Source organism: Hordeum vulgare, chromosome 5H (assembly GCF_904849725.1).
Source record: "Hordeum vulgare subsp. vulgare chromosome 5H, MorexV3_pseudomolecules_assembly, whole genome shotgun sequence".
Taxonomy (NCBI): domain Eukaryota; kingdom Viridiplantae; phylum Streptophyta; class Magnoliopsida; order Poales; family Poaceae; genus Hordeum; species Hordeum vulgare.
In genome coordinates, this window is record NC_058522.1 from 567,842,333 (window position 1) to 567,856,722 (window position 14,390).

The 14,390-nt window shown below is 48.1% G+C and overlaps 1 protein-coding gene across 2 annotated transcripts; it reads right to left on the minus strand.

Moving 5' to 3' along the window:
- Window positions 1-7,407: 7,407 nt before the first annotated feature.
- Window positions 7,408-11,974, minus strand: LOC123453151. 2 transcript variants are annotated; one of them, XM_045129921.1, is made up of 6 exons: window positions 10,653-11,974; window positions 10,197-10,297; window positions 8,755-8,937; window positions 8,590-8,680; window positions 8,119-8,332; window positions 7,408-7,982 (listed from the first exon to the last, which is right to left on the minus strand). In XM_045129921.1, exons 1-6 carry the CDS (start codon window positions 11,939-11,941, stop codon window positions 7,644-7,646), a joined length of 2,217 nt encoding a protein of 738 aa, XP_044985856.1. In that variant the 5' UTR covers window positions 11,942-11,974; the 3' UTR covers window positions 7,408-7,643. The 2 variants fall into 2 exon arrangements, with proteins under 2 accessions (XP_044985856.1, XP_044985855.1); XM_045129920.1 differs by having other exon boundaries at window positions 10,077-10,297.
- Between the last annotated feature and the right edge of the window lie 2,416 nt (window positions 11,975-14,390).

Consider the following 14,390-nt stretch of genomic DNA (forward strand, 5'->3'; position numbering starts at 1 on the left):
TCATATATGTGTGGTGAATTATATAAATGTGTTGTCAAATATATATATATATATATATATATATATATATATATATATATGCTGTGAAATAATATAAAACAAAAAAACAGGAACTATATGGTCTCTTTGCCGTCTGTCAGCTGATGGCACAGGTTTGTGCCATCAGCTGGCAGACGGCAAAGGTGCCACATGGCACCCAGCTGTGCATTCTGGGGTGTCTATGTAGTCTCTTTGCCGTCAGCCTCCAGGGTGGGCAGACGGCAAAGAAGAGGGGAGGGGAAGAGAAGGCAGACGGCAAAGATGGACGGGGAAGCAGACGGCAAAGATGGAGGGGGAGGGGAGGGGAAGAGAAGGCAGACGGCAAAGATGGACGGGGAGGCAGACGGCAAAGCCTCCGTTAACCCCTAATGGAGGCAACGCCTGTCGGCTGCCGTCTCGAGCACTTTGTCGACTGCTCCTAAGGAAACCTGACGGCAAAGAGCTTTGCCGTCCGCTTTGGTGGGGCAGACGGCAAAGAAGGTCCTATGCCGTCGTAGGCTGATGCAGAAATTTTGCCGGCCGTGAGAATCTTTGCCGTCTGTGATATTGTCATTGCCGTCCGGGGTATTGTCTTTGCCGTCTGTGATGGCAGACGGCAAAGAAGCTGATTCCTGTAGTGGATGGTTCAGACCAACAAATGGAACAAACGGAAGCTTGTACATGTTAGACCGATATGTACTGTCGAACACCACGACACCACCAAAGGCAACATAGTCAATCCGGGATTGTGAATCAGCCCAGAATATGTTCCTCAAATGGCCTTCATTGTCTTTTGTTTATTTGAAAAAGAATTTCGGGTCTGATTTTTCTGTGCAATCATGTAGGTGAGAAAATATCTAGTGTCACTACCTTATATCTTGTGCTTCTTCTGGATTGAAACATGGTTGTATAGGTCTAGATCTATAAATCCAAGCTTGTCGGGACCTCCGGCATTCTTCTCCATTACATTCATAATCTGATGTGTTCGAAGTCCACCGATAGCATACTCGATGACATCGGCCTTTTGTGCGTCAGTCATTCTACGATGAGCCGATAAGTAGGGAGTCAGGTCAGCAGGAACAAACAGAAGGTTATGCTTGTCCACAAAATTCTTGACGAACCAGAGGCCACTTCTATCTTGTAGCTCAACCTGAAAAAGAGCGGGACACCCACACCGAGAAAGATCCCTCAGTGTTCTTTTTCTTTCAGCTCTGTTAAAGTGCTTATGGGCCCGCCATCCTTGTTTGCAGCACTTGTATGCCCTTGTGTATGCATTTTGTTTCGGACCCGGACCCCTATACTTCAGATCATCCTTTCTAACACCAAATCCTTTTTTTCTCGCATAGCCTACGTAAAACATGTAGGCTTCTTCCTCAGTCCTGAAAGTCTTATTCACAATCTCTAAGTATTCCATATACTCGTTCAGGTCTGAACCAGCCATGCCTTTATTATCAATTCATTTACCTTGCAAGTGTACATCATCCATGTCTATGCCATCCTTGCATGCATCCTCGTCATTATCATCCGTGCACGTACCATCCATTTCTTTGGGTCCATGGCTACGAAATCATTATCCTTATCATCCATGCCTTTGCCTTCGTTTCCTCTATCACCCATGTCCTTGTCATTCTTGCCTGTATCATCCAAATTTTCGTATCATTGCCTTTATCATCCATGTCGTTATGCTGCCAACGAAAACAGATAGTCAATGTTACAGATGGATAGCATAAGTAATAATTATGCACTACTCTGCTTAAATAATTGATTTAATTTTTCATATTCATGTATCTAACTCAGTCCTTCAAAATCTATAAGTAAGTATAAAATATGTCCTGACTGAACCCATAAATATTTAATTGATTGTACTTGTTGTAACTGATGATCTCCTAAATAAATCCAAAGTCCACGAATCCTTCAAGTCCCCTGATAGATCCACCCAAATAGATCAATTATCTCCAAACTCCATTCAAAATTGTCTCCTAACTAAATCCAAAATTATGACCTAACTAAATCCAAATTATCTCCTAACTAAATCCAAAATAACTCCAAACTCCCTACAAATATAATTATCTCCTAACTAAATCCAAAATATCTCGAAACTCAATTCAAAAGTATCTCCTAACTAAGTCCAAAATAACTTTCTTTGAATCCAAATCTGCTCACAACTTTCTCATGCCACATAACCCTAACTAACTCCGTCAATATGTCCTAGCTAAATCCGACTTACACATCCTTTCAATCAAAATCTCGTCACAACTTTCTGAAACCATAAACCCTAAACCTCACATGACATATCCTAAACCCTAATCAAATCCGACCCCCTTAAACCCTATCTCCTAACTAAATACAAAATAACTTTATTTGAATCCAAATCTGCTGACAACTTTGTCATGCCACATAACCCTAACTAACTACATCAATATGTCCTAGTTAAATCTGATTTACACTTTCTTTCAATCAAAATCTCATCACAACTTTATGAAACCATAAACCCTAATCAAATCCGATCCTATTGGTACTATGCAGAAGGGACCACACAAGATGAGAGATCGCAGCAGCACTTACATCTCAGAGGTGGTTGCGAAGATCCGGCGCGATGGACGGCGATGACGATGATATGGCCTCGCGTCAGGGAAGCGACGTCCAATCGGGGAAGGAGGGGATTAGGCGGCTCCTCAGAAGATCTGGCGTCACATAACCCGAGGGGGGTCACCTGCGAGCGAGGGGGTGAAGGAGGAGAAGGAGAAGGAGGGACTGGTGCGAGGGAGGGGGTGAAGGAGGAGAAGGAGGAGGAGGGGGTGGCACGATGAGTGCGCGTGGTGCACGACAGTGATCGAGGGCGGCGATGTGTCCGCGAGAGGCTAGGGTTCGAGATGAGCTGACGAATCGCTCTAACGGCAATTCAAATGTCCATGCATGATGATGAAGATGATGTTTAGTTATAATTAAGTGCTATGTTAATGCAATTATTAATTCGAAATTTTAGGACAATAATACCCCTAGACTTAATTGGGCCACCCTAATCTTTAATATTTTTAGGTCGAAAATGCCTTTGGGCTATAATAAGGCCCAATTAATATCATTCGTTGGATTGCTTATATAATACACGTGTTGTCGTGTATTATAATACACATGTTGGCGTGCCTCTGTCTCAAAATAAGTGTCTCAACTTTGTATATACTGGAGCTAGTACAAAGTTGAGACACTTATTTTAAGATGAAAGGAGTATTATAATGTACGGCAAAATCTCCCTACTTGCTTATCATAAATAGATGTGAAACCGGAGGTGCTTCGGAATGTAACCGCGCGCGCAATCGTCATTTGCTTAGAGCATCTCCAACAGGCGCTGAACGCGCCGTGTGCAAAAAACTGGTTTGCCGCATGCCCATCGCCTGAATTGGCGCGGCGCGCAGCGCTGGCTCCAGCAGCAGCGCTAAAATGTAACGCGCGCGCCGCTCCAACAGCGCGCAAAAAATGCAGCTGCGCGCTCACAACATTTTTTTATTTTAGATAAATCGGAAGCATAGATAAATAAAAACTAGATAGATTGCATATAAAAAACGATACAAAGGTATTTTACATCGGTGCAACTAGATAGATAGTTCAAAAGCATAGATAAAACTACGGTGCAACTAGATAGAAACTACTCCAAGTCGCTACCATCATCACCATCATCATCCTCGTCGGTGTCGTCCGAGGTTGAGAGCCATATGTCCAACCAACGATCATCGTTTTTCGTGAAGAACGACCTCCCGCCTGCTGCAACGATATCCGTCTGCGCATTCGCCAATGCCTTCCGTCGAGGCATGTCCAACCGCTCCTCGCGGCGCCTTCGCGTGTCCTCCTCGCGGCGTCTTGCCCAGTAGACTTGCTCGTAGGCGACGTCCTCCGGGTGGCGCCGGCGCCACTCCGCCATGACCCGCTCGTCCTCCTGGGCGACGAGGAGGCGGCGCTGCCGCGCAGCGTGCTCCGCACGGTCTTGTGCCGTGTTAAGACGAGGCGGCGGGGCGACGTCTAGCGCCTGCTGGAGCGTGTAGACGTCCTGGAAATTCATCTGCCCGCGCGGCCTGCCTAGGCGCCACGCCGCCGCGTCGTACGCGCGGGCGGCCTCATGCGCCGTCCCGTAGGTGCCGAGGCCGAGCCGGAGATCGCCGGAGCGTATCTCGGAGTAGTACCCGCCGTTGGGGCGCAGGCGGACGCCGCGGTAGCCCGACGCTCCTCGGCGGTGCGGCGTCATGGTGGCGCGTCGGTGGTGGGGCGCTGGAGCGATGGAGGCGCGCGTGGCAGAGGAAGAGGAAGAGGAGTCGTGGAAAAGGCGCGTGGCGAGCGCCGCATTTTATAGACGCGCTGCAAGCGGTGCGGCAAAAATGACGCGCGAGCTGCCGCCTTTTCGCGCGCGCAAGCGGTTCCCGCGCGCGGGGGTTTCCCGCTACCGCTAGAGCACGGCAAAACGTTCCGCGCGCGCTAAAAGGTGGGTTTACCGCGCTCGCGCGTCTTTTGGCGCGGTCGTTGGAGATGCTCTTAACGGTCAAGCTAGTTTTTCAACGTCGTTGGAAACGAAGGTGTTTCGGACACGGAAATCCGAGCTCGTGACAGTGTGACATGCATGTACGTATTTTGCCAATATACAGTAGGAGGGGTAGCTAGTTAGCTCTACATCGATCCGATCGAACAAGGAAAGTCGCTCGCCTCGCCGGGACTCCATTAATCTAGACGATCGATGACGACGTATCTCGAGGTTGTGGCACTAGGCTTCACCTTCTGCCCGTGGCAGAAAGACCTCACCGACGTGTACCTGCGCCGCAAGATCGCCGGCGATCCCCTCCCCGGCGCCACCGCCCGCTTCATCCATGAGGTCGACGTCTACTCCCCCAAGCCGGAGCAGCTGACCCGCGCGTAAGAAAAGGCTCCTGGCACCGGCAAAGGCGACAAGCCGCCGGTGTGGTACTTCTTCTCCCCCGTGCGCCTCCAGAATAACGCGCGCGGCAGGGCGGCCAGGAAGTCGCGCACCATAGAAAACGCGGTCGGCAAGCACTGGCACTCGGAGTCTTATGCCAAGCCGGTGGAGGGAGGAAGCGCCGTCGGCGGCTACAGACGCTACTTCTCCTACAAGGTGAAGGTGTTAAATGTATAGTTGTATATCCGGTGTATAGAGATAAACCGGTATGAGTTTGAAAGTACTTTGGGTTGTTGGAGTATTACTTGTAGATCAATCCAACAACCTAACTACCTTGTAGATCCTCTTGTAACCCTAGCCGGTTCGGCATATAAAAGGAACACGAAAGCGTCCCTGCAAGGTAAGATCTATTTTCACAGAAGGAAGAGTCGGGCAAGGACGTGAAGACGGAGGACTTGGGTGCTGCTGCGATGATGAAGACAGAGGACTGCCATCGCCACACCAGCGCAGATGAAACTCTTGTCGACGCAAACAACCTCCGGCAGCACATGGCCTTCGTGAAAGGCCGAGAGTACTGGTACGAAGGTGACCCAGACAGGGCAGCAGCTCAAGTGCAAGAGATGGACGACAACTTCTTGGACAACGTGAACAACGTCTTCATGGTTCAGCCAGGAGGCTATCTGGCCGCGCTGCCGGCAGCTCAGCCAGAAGTGCAAGAGATGGACTGCAACTTCTTGGATAACGTGAACAACGTCTTCATGGTTCAGCCAGGAGGCTATCTGGCCACGCCGCCCGCAGCTCAGCCGGAAGTGCAAGAGATGGACGTCAACTTCTTGGATAACGTGAACAACGTCTTCATGGTTCAGCCAGGAGGCTATCTGGCCGCGCCGCCGGCAGCTCAGCCGGAAGTGCAAGAGATGGACGGCAACTTCTTGGATAACGTGAACAACGTCTTCATGGTTCAGCCAGGAGGCTATCTGGCCGCGCTGCCGGCAGCTCAGCCGGAAGTGCAAGAGATGGACTGCAACTTCTTGGATAACGTGAACAACGCCTTCATGGTTCAGCCAGGAGGCTATCTGGCCGCGCCGCCCGCAGCTCAGCCGGAAGTGCAAGAGATGGACGTCAACTTCTTGGATAACGTGAACAACGTCTTCATGGTTCAGCCAGGAGGCTATCTGGCCGCGCCGCCGACAGCTCAGCCGGAAGTGCAAGAGATGGACAACATGGATGGCTTATACTAGAACAACGTCTTCATGGCTGGGCCAGGAGGCTATCTGGCCGCGCCGCCGGTAGCTCAGCCGGAGGGGAGAGAGATGGACGGCAACTTCTTCGACAACGTGAATGGCACATACCAGAACAACGTTGTCATGGCTGGGCCAGGAGGTGATCCGGCCATGGCGCCGGCAGCTCAGCCGAAGGGGAAAGAGATGGACGACGATGGTCCGTCGCCTAGCAACTTCTTGCACAATCTGAGGCAACTACTCGGATGAACACCTACAGCTGCTGGATGCGGCTCCAGCACAAGACAACACCGACTACCACCACAACATGGAACAAGATATCCCTAGCTGGATGTTACATCACAACGATGACGGTCCGGCTGCGCCCCCAGAAGCTCAGCCGGAGGTGGAGGAGGAAGCCACCGGGAACGACCAACACCACCAGATAGAGGAGGGAAGGCAGCCAAAGCCGCCAGAGCCTGACGAGCCCATCTACGGCTTGCCATGTCCAGCCTTCTCACCTGAGATGATCCGGTTGTGCAGCAGGATGCCATGGCCCTCACCTACATCCCTGGCCGCCATGTTGTCCGGCCTCTAGTACTACTAGATCCCATCAGCTTAATTCATTCCAACTTTGCTGTGCATCTGTTTGCTCGGTCAGAGATCTGAGCTCGTTTGCAACAAATGTAATGTGTAGTCTGTAAACGTATGGTTCATCTGTAAATGTATTTGTTGTAAAATCCAATGTTTTATTCCAACCGATGCAACATGTAGACCATATATAATGTTTCTCAAATGATCACTGACTTGCACATTATTAGCAGCAGATTGATATGCCAACTCCTCTAAGAGGCATATAATGCTATCTGATCAATTAAGTAAGGCAAAAAATAATAAAATAATATGAGTTTTGATTAAGAAGTATTACCTCCGTCCCAAATTATTTTTCTTAGATATGAATGTATGATGTATCTAACACTAAATTCGGGGCGGAGGCCATACATATGCAGACAGTAAGGAGCAAACAATGGAAGGTTTATCAAAGCAGGGCAAAAATTGCAGTCGGATATACAATGAAAGGTGATGGACGGCGAACCACTGCAAAACAGCTACTCCCTCCGTTCCTAAATATAAGTCTTTTAAGAGATTTCAATAGATGACTACGTACGGATGTATATAGTCATAGTTTAGTGTATAGATTCACCCATTTTGCTTTGAATATAGACATCTAGTGAAATCTCTTAAAAGACTTATATTTAGGAACGGAGGGAGTAGAAAACAATGGATGACTATAGCACTGCAGAGAGCCACTGATAATCCATCGGTTATTGTGTGCTAATGCTAGGAATATCTAGTGACCAGATCAAATACTGAATGACAGAAACTTGTATCTCCCTACTTGCATACAGTTCAACAGAATAAGCATTGATCATGAACAGACTAGTAAACATCTTGGGAGGACATTCCAGGCATATCTTGGCAGTTTCAGATCTTCTAACTAGCTGCTATCACGTTTCATTCACGGATGGTGAATCATCTGCTGCAAGTCTCTTTGGAGAAGGTTCGTCCGAGATCGGCTTGTCATCATTAGCTCGTTTCATGTCTCTGCCAACAATCACAAGCTCAGTTACACTACCTCCAGTGCTTCCTGTTGCTGCTGCTGCCGTAGACATAGTTGGGGAATGAAAGCTGTTGTTTGATCCAGACGTCTGTGAACAAGTCAAAGATGCAGCTCCTGCCACACCACGGCTAACATTCTGCTCATGACTTGTCACTGAGACCACCCGCTTCTTATTATGATCTATGCCATCGCTTGGGGTTGACACTGCTTGCTCCAGTTCTTCAAGCTGAACCAAAACAATTAAGAGAGATGTTATTATTGTTCCTTATAAGCACGGAAAACGTTCTTCTTCGATCATAGAGCACTACTAGATTCATGAGCAGAACCAAATTGGTAACATGAGTAGAATTTAGTCTGTTCACCTTCTTCTGGAGACGAGGCAACATTCTAGCAAGGTAAGATATCTCATCTTCTAGAGTCAACTTCCCTGAGCGTCCTTCAGCAGACAACAAAGCTTCCTTGGCATTTATCAGATTATGCATACGCGACTTGCCTACTGAAATAGCCTTTGCACAATATGGGATTGCATTCCCAACCTTGGATGCTAACTCGAAGGCCAAACTTATGCGGACGTTTCTAGAACTGAATTAAGGTAATCAACAAAGGATGAATCGAACTCAAAGACGAAAGTATTAGAACAGACCAGCATTATCTACCTGAGATTTCTCTCTGGTGATTACAGTTCGTCCCCAAATGTACACTTACATGTGGATTTCAGCAGGTGAAGGCACCCGTGCAATATTTGGGTTAACTCAAATTATTTAAAACCATACACTAACATGCTGATTTATACGTCAGAGTGATTCACAATATTATCACCACAAGGAGGATACTGCTCGAAAATTCGAAAATTGTCAGGCCTAACCAGATGCTCCAAGATCGCTAAAGCTTCGATGTAGTAACCGATTGCGCTGTCTCGGTCGCCTGTCATTAAATGTGAGACCTTAAATGACCATTCACCAGTCTTACACACTAGTAACTGAGATAGTTGAGGTTACCTCTTCTCATGGAGATTTCAGCAAGAAGATTCAATATATTAACCTTCTCCATTGTCTTGTCTGGACTCTTGGCAACTATTACCCTTGCAGTATTCAACATTTTCCAGGCCAAATCCAAATCAGAATCATCTTCGTCGCCTGTCATTTTCCCATCCTTATGATCTTTGCCATGCCAGTTTGCCCCTAACCAGCAACTATATCAGCATTTACCATTGAAAGAAGAAAAACATTTCTTTCTTTAGAAAATGGAAGAGTTCTATTATTTCCGGCCTCTGAATCGAAGATGCACACAGTCCAAGAAGAAACAAACAGCAATGAGATGCATACAAATGCATATAAGATCCAACTTAAACAGTATACTGTGATCATATAAGACATCAGTGCATGTAAAAACAAATAGTTGGAATTTTGATGGAAATGTAAGAAACCAATTATTCACATCACTGCTTAGCTTTTGTAACATACTGCTGCTAAAAAGGGCTCTTATGAAGTAAAAATACACTTGCTAAGCAAAAAATTGCAAAATAAGTAGAACGAAGCCAGTATTCCTAGATCCATACCTACTTAATTTGGCACTGCCATTCCAAATGTACAAGCAAGAAACAAAAAAAATAAAAAATGTAGAAGGCAAATAACTGACATACAGCACCAGACACAAATTCAAAATATGGTCAACTGATAACAAGCTTTTTTTAATTTTTTATCGACAAAAGTACTTTCGTGTTTTCTGCAACATCATCTGGTAATTGGATCTGCACCTTCAGATCTATTAGCAAAAAAATATTCATTAAATGGTCTCATGTGGATTGTGGAACGATGATGAGGATTCGAGATACAAAGCTGGATGGCAAACAGTTCAAGTCCCAAACTATTACTCTGCATTAGCATTGACAAATTACAGATTAGAAGTTATTAGGTGTACTCTTAATTAGGCATGAACAGATGATGACAACTGATTGCAACCAGTAGTGTATCGACTAGAGTATATAGATTAAAAATGGTAATAATGTCTTTCAGTGTATGTCAGTGTCTAAGGCAGTAGCAATGCCACGTTAAAGTTGTGGGGTCAACTGATCCTGCAGCTTTCTCTAAGAGATCATTCCATACAAGAGGATTTCTATAAAAAACCTGAAGAACAATGCAATTTTAACCCATAGTAAAAGCTATATAAACGACATTCTTCATAATCACTATAGGGATGCAGGCGGACGCGTCCGCGTTGATCAATTTTGCATTAGCACGGATATTAAAGTAGAAGTGATTAGCTTAGTTTCGGCTTCGCGGACGTTGCAAACGCGTCGGCTTGCATGCCTAGTAATCACCTTTCCTTGAAGGTGGAGCATGCTCAAAACTGCTACCAGAGGCCACCAAGCTCCCAGCATCATCTTTGCTGGCTGTAGGTGTGATTGATTCTTGATTTGGTGCATGATTTGAAACATTACCTGAAGGATTGGTCGCTTCCCGATCTTTGAAAAACAAGGCATGTCCATAACTGTAAAATGTGCTAGCACACTCCGGAGCAAGTCCTCCATAATGCCGAACCCTACATGAGAAGAATAATGCGTAAATTCGCCGATGCATCATGATTAATGTTATAACATAAACATGTAATCTGAGGTAGAACAAAACAACCACTGTAATGACACAAGGCGCTAACTATGTTTTGTCGACTGTCTTTTATACTAGTTACTAGTGCTTGCACAGATTATGAAGTACAATTCTGAGGAACCATATAAATGAACTGCACAGCGATCAAATAGGATAATACCTATCCCTCAAGCACTTGGACTTTATTTGATGCTCATTGGAATACATACATCGCAATAAAATATGTCAGGCCCATCTACGTCAGGACTAGCTGCAGGAGAACAAGTGGAGTTTGGGAGTAGAACCCAAACCTGATCTCAAGAGCATGCCTGAAGCAGTTAGCCGCGACGGCAAAGTCCTTCTCATTGATAGCCTTGCACCCCTTATGAAACATCACCTGCGCCCATTCTAGTGATTTCTCCTCCCAAACCACTTGCTGACCACCCCTCCTCAGTAGGTTCAGCCGCGGCGCTGGGCCGTGGTCTTCACCCACTGGCATTTGGAGTCTAGAATGTGGAGTGTAGAAGTTGACAACTGGAATCAAATTACAGAAGCCATGATTACGACACACCCTTTTCACCTGCTCCGACTGCAGCTCGATCATGAAGAGACTGGCACCAGTTATCACGAAAATAGCATTCGCTCCCTCTGCAAAGCCCAACGCTGGATAAAGTTTGCCTGGACCGCAACTGTTCAGGTAGACGATCCGGTCCAGCACCCATGGTGCATCAGTGTCGTCATTCGCCTCCCATTTCCACAATATGAGCTCCTGATCAATGACTTCCGCAATCCCCAGCCCACCGTCCTCCGCCAGCAGGATGCTAAATCTCCGGCCGTCACTGCCGTAATCGTCAGGTGGTGGGTCAAACACAGCCAGTTCACCAGTGTCCAAATTGTACTCCAGGGTCATATCACCGTCGGACAAGAAGTAGAGCAGAGATCTCCCAACCAACACGCTGGAATGGTACTCAAATTCCATGGCGAACTCGTCTTGCCTCGTGCTCAGCTTGCCCCACGTGCCAGTCTCCGACGAGTACAGGCACGCCGATGTGACAGCGTCTGAGTCGCAAGAGATGACGAGGACGAAGACGAAGACCACGCCGAAGGGACCTCCCGCACAGTCGAGGTGGTCGCACCCGTCGGCTGCGCAGAACACGGCCGCGGTCGGCCACTGGGACCTGAACACCGAGGGCAGCGGTATGCTCTGCTGGGCACCCGTGATTGGCTCCCACAGGAGGAGTTCCTGTGTATCACCCTTGGACAGGAAGAGGGCGCGGCCGTGGCGGCAGTCGAGGGGGCGCCAGAGCCGGCGGTCTGGAGCGGAGAGGGAGAAGGGCGAGTTGGTGGTGGGGACGAAGTCTGGGATGCGCTCTTTTTTGCAGTCGTGGAGGAAGCCGAGCACCGGGGGTGCCCGGTGGCGGTGGAGCCCGATGAAGCGGCGGCGGAAGTGGGGATGGGTGGCGACGCTCCTCCAGGCCTTGCAGACGAGGGAGGCGCGGAGGAGGGAGCCTGGGTCGTCCGACGGGAGGAGGAGGAGGATCTCTTCGACGACGTCGCCCGGGAGCGCCGCCGGCGGCGGCGGCGGCGGCGGTGCTGCCATGGTGGCCGTTGGCTGGGGTTGGGTGCGGGTGCGGGTGGGGAACGGTGGAATGGTTCGGCTCAACCAGGTCGGACTCTTTTTTTTCAAGGAGCCAGCAGGAGGTTTGCCTTTTCATATAGAACTAGAAAATTGGTCAGTTAATAAGAAAAAATGTCTAAAAATCGATACAACAACAACCCACGCACCGATCTTGAGGCCGCGTATCCGACGAGCCGCCAACTCCGTTGCCCGAGCAACCAAAATCGACATCCTATAACCCTATTCCGGAGCCACCGCTCTGACTTACAACCAACAAAAACACACGCCGACCCCAAAGTCTCGCTCTGGACGAGCCGTCCACTTCGTCACCCAAGCAACCGAAGCCGACACCCAACAACCATCCCCTAAGCCGCTGCTCCGACATCCACACTGGCACCGAGGCCACGTTACAGCCGAGTCGATGGCTTTGCCGCCCAAGCAACCAAAGGCAACACCAGACGCAAAGGAAATCTCTGGAGCCGCCGCTCCGACTTTCACACCGGCCCCGAGGCCATGCAGACACCTGGCCGACGACAAAACTCCAAAGCCACCAGAGCTGACAAGGGACCGGACCTCCAAAGGCATCGCCCCCGAGGAGGAAGCGACCGAACGCGTCGATGCCCGCTACGGCCAAGGCCGGAGCTAAGGTTTTTATTCGGAATTTGACTGAGGCGATAAGGGAGGTGAAGGGGGCTCCATACGACAACGCCTCCAAGGAGGAAAACGACGTCCAAAGACATCGTCGCCGCCCGCATCAACCATGGTCATGCTAGGCTTTCGCCCGGAACTCACCAAACCCATTGCCATCGCAGACCGTCGACGTCCCTCGCAAGAATCCATGATGCACCCGAGAGCCTGCCGCCAACAATCACCAGTCACACACGGCCAACAAAAACCACACCGGCACCTCACGCGGTCGTACCCGCCCCGCTCCAGCCACCACTTGCAGCGCCGCCGCGCTGCCATCCTCCACATCTCCAGGAGCAGCAAAGCAGCACCACTCCCCATCGCCAGGAGCGGCAAAGCACTGCCATCCTAGGACGAGCATGCCAGCTAAGCCTAGATCTGGCCCAAACAGGCCCAGATGTGCCGCCGCGTCCAGATCCAGGGCGCCGTCGGCCTGGTGCTGCCGCCCGCTCGCGCCGCAGCCGCTCCGCCTGCTCGCGCCGCCCCACCATCCGCGCAACGGCCGCGTACCGCCCAGCCACCCACGCGCATCGAAACCCGGTCGGACTCTGACTACCACAATTACCTTTCTTTTTTTTAATCCATTTACTACATTCAAGACTTGTTCGCTACTGAGTGGGCGGATTCAACGTAGAAGCAATGGGGGTAGCTGCCCCCACACAATTTCAATTTTTAGTATCTTTGTAATGTGCCAAGCTAAATAGTGATTTGTTCCTATTTAATAAAGATTTTTTTCCTATTTGACACATCTTTGCCCCCTTTAAAATTTGATCCTCGGTTCGCATTTGTTGCTAGAACAGCTGTTTTTTGTGTGTGTTGCTAGAACAGCAACACAAATTCTAGAGTTGCTAAAAATTTGTTGCTAGAACATCAATTTGTTGCTATAACGGCTGTTTTTTTTGCTAGAATCAAATTTGTGGAGTTTTGTTGTTATGGGATTTTTGCTGGAACTAGATTAAATTATTGCTGGAATCGGCTGTGGTTTTTGCTACAATCGATTTTGACAGAGAGTTGTTGTTTGTGGGACTTTTGCTGAAACCAGAGTAAATTGTTGTTGGAACCAACTTTATTTTTTGCAATAATCGATTTTGACACACTTGTTGTTTGTGGGATTTTTGCTGGAACCATAGTAAATTGTTGCTGGAATCGATGGCCCCAGTGACCGAGGGCGACGTTGTTAGAGCATATATCTTCATATGTGGTTTTGGTAATTGATGACAATTCATATGGACTAATGGTTGCCTTAAGTTATATTTATAGGATTTGTCCATAGACACTTCTTGAAGTTCATCTGTTGGGTTCAAGGAGTTTATATGATGACCAAGATGGTATTCAAGGTATTATCCAAAGAATGGTCATAGAAACATAAGGTTGATCAAGATCTCAGACAAAAAATAAATCAAGATGATCAACACACAAAGCGTACAAGATGTATCGAGATGGATCAAGTGATCTCATGATATGGTAAGCATTGTCCATTACGTGTTTGTATACTAACACATGATGTTCGTGAGAGTTTTATATGAAGTTAAGTATGTCTCCGTAGATGGAGTTATGCGGACGGCTTGAGAGAAACCGTTGGCATGGATCAGCAAAACCTATCGGCATAGATTAGGTAGACATACCATGTTATTCTGGTAGAGGATCGTCTCTTTGTTAGCGCTGAGCCGACGCAACGAATGATCGCTGGTTCGATCCACCATGCGTGCACCTTTTGAATTGCTAAAATCTGTAAGAAAAAACT

Coding starts and splice junctions, on each gene's coding strand:
- LOC123453151 (XM_045129920.1), bottom strand. CDS start 11,941: ATGGCAGCACCGCCGCCGCCGCCGCCGCCGGCGGCGCTCCCGGGCGAC. Junction 10,298..10,652: donor AGGCATGCTCTTGAGATCAG/GTTTGGGTTCTA, acceptor CTTCTCATGTAG/GGTTCGGCATTATGGAGGAC. Junction 8,333..8,589: donor AATTTTCGAATTTTCGAGCA/GTATCCTCCTTG, acceptor ATTCAGTTCTAG/AAACGTCCGCATAAGTTTGG.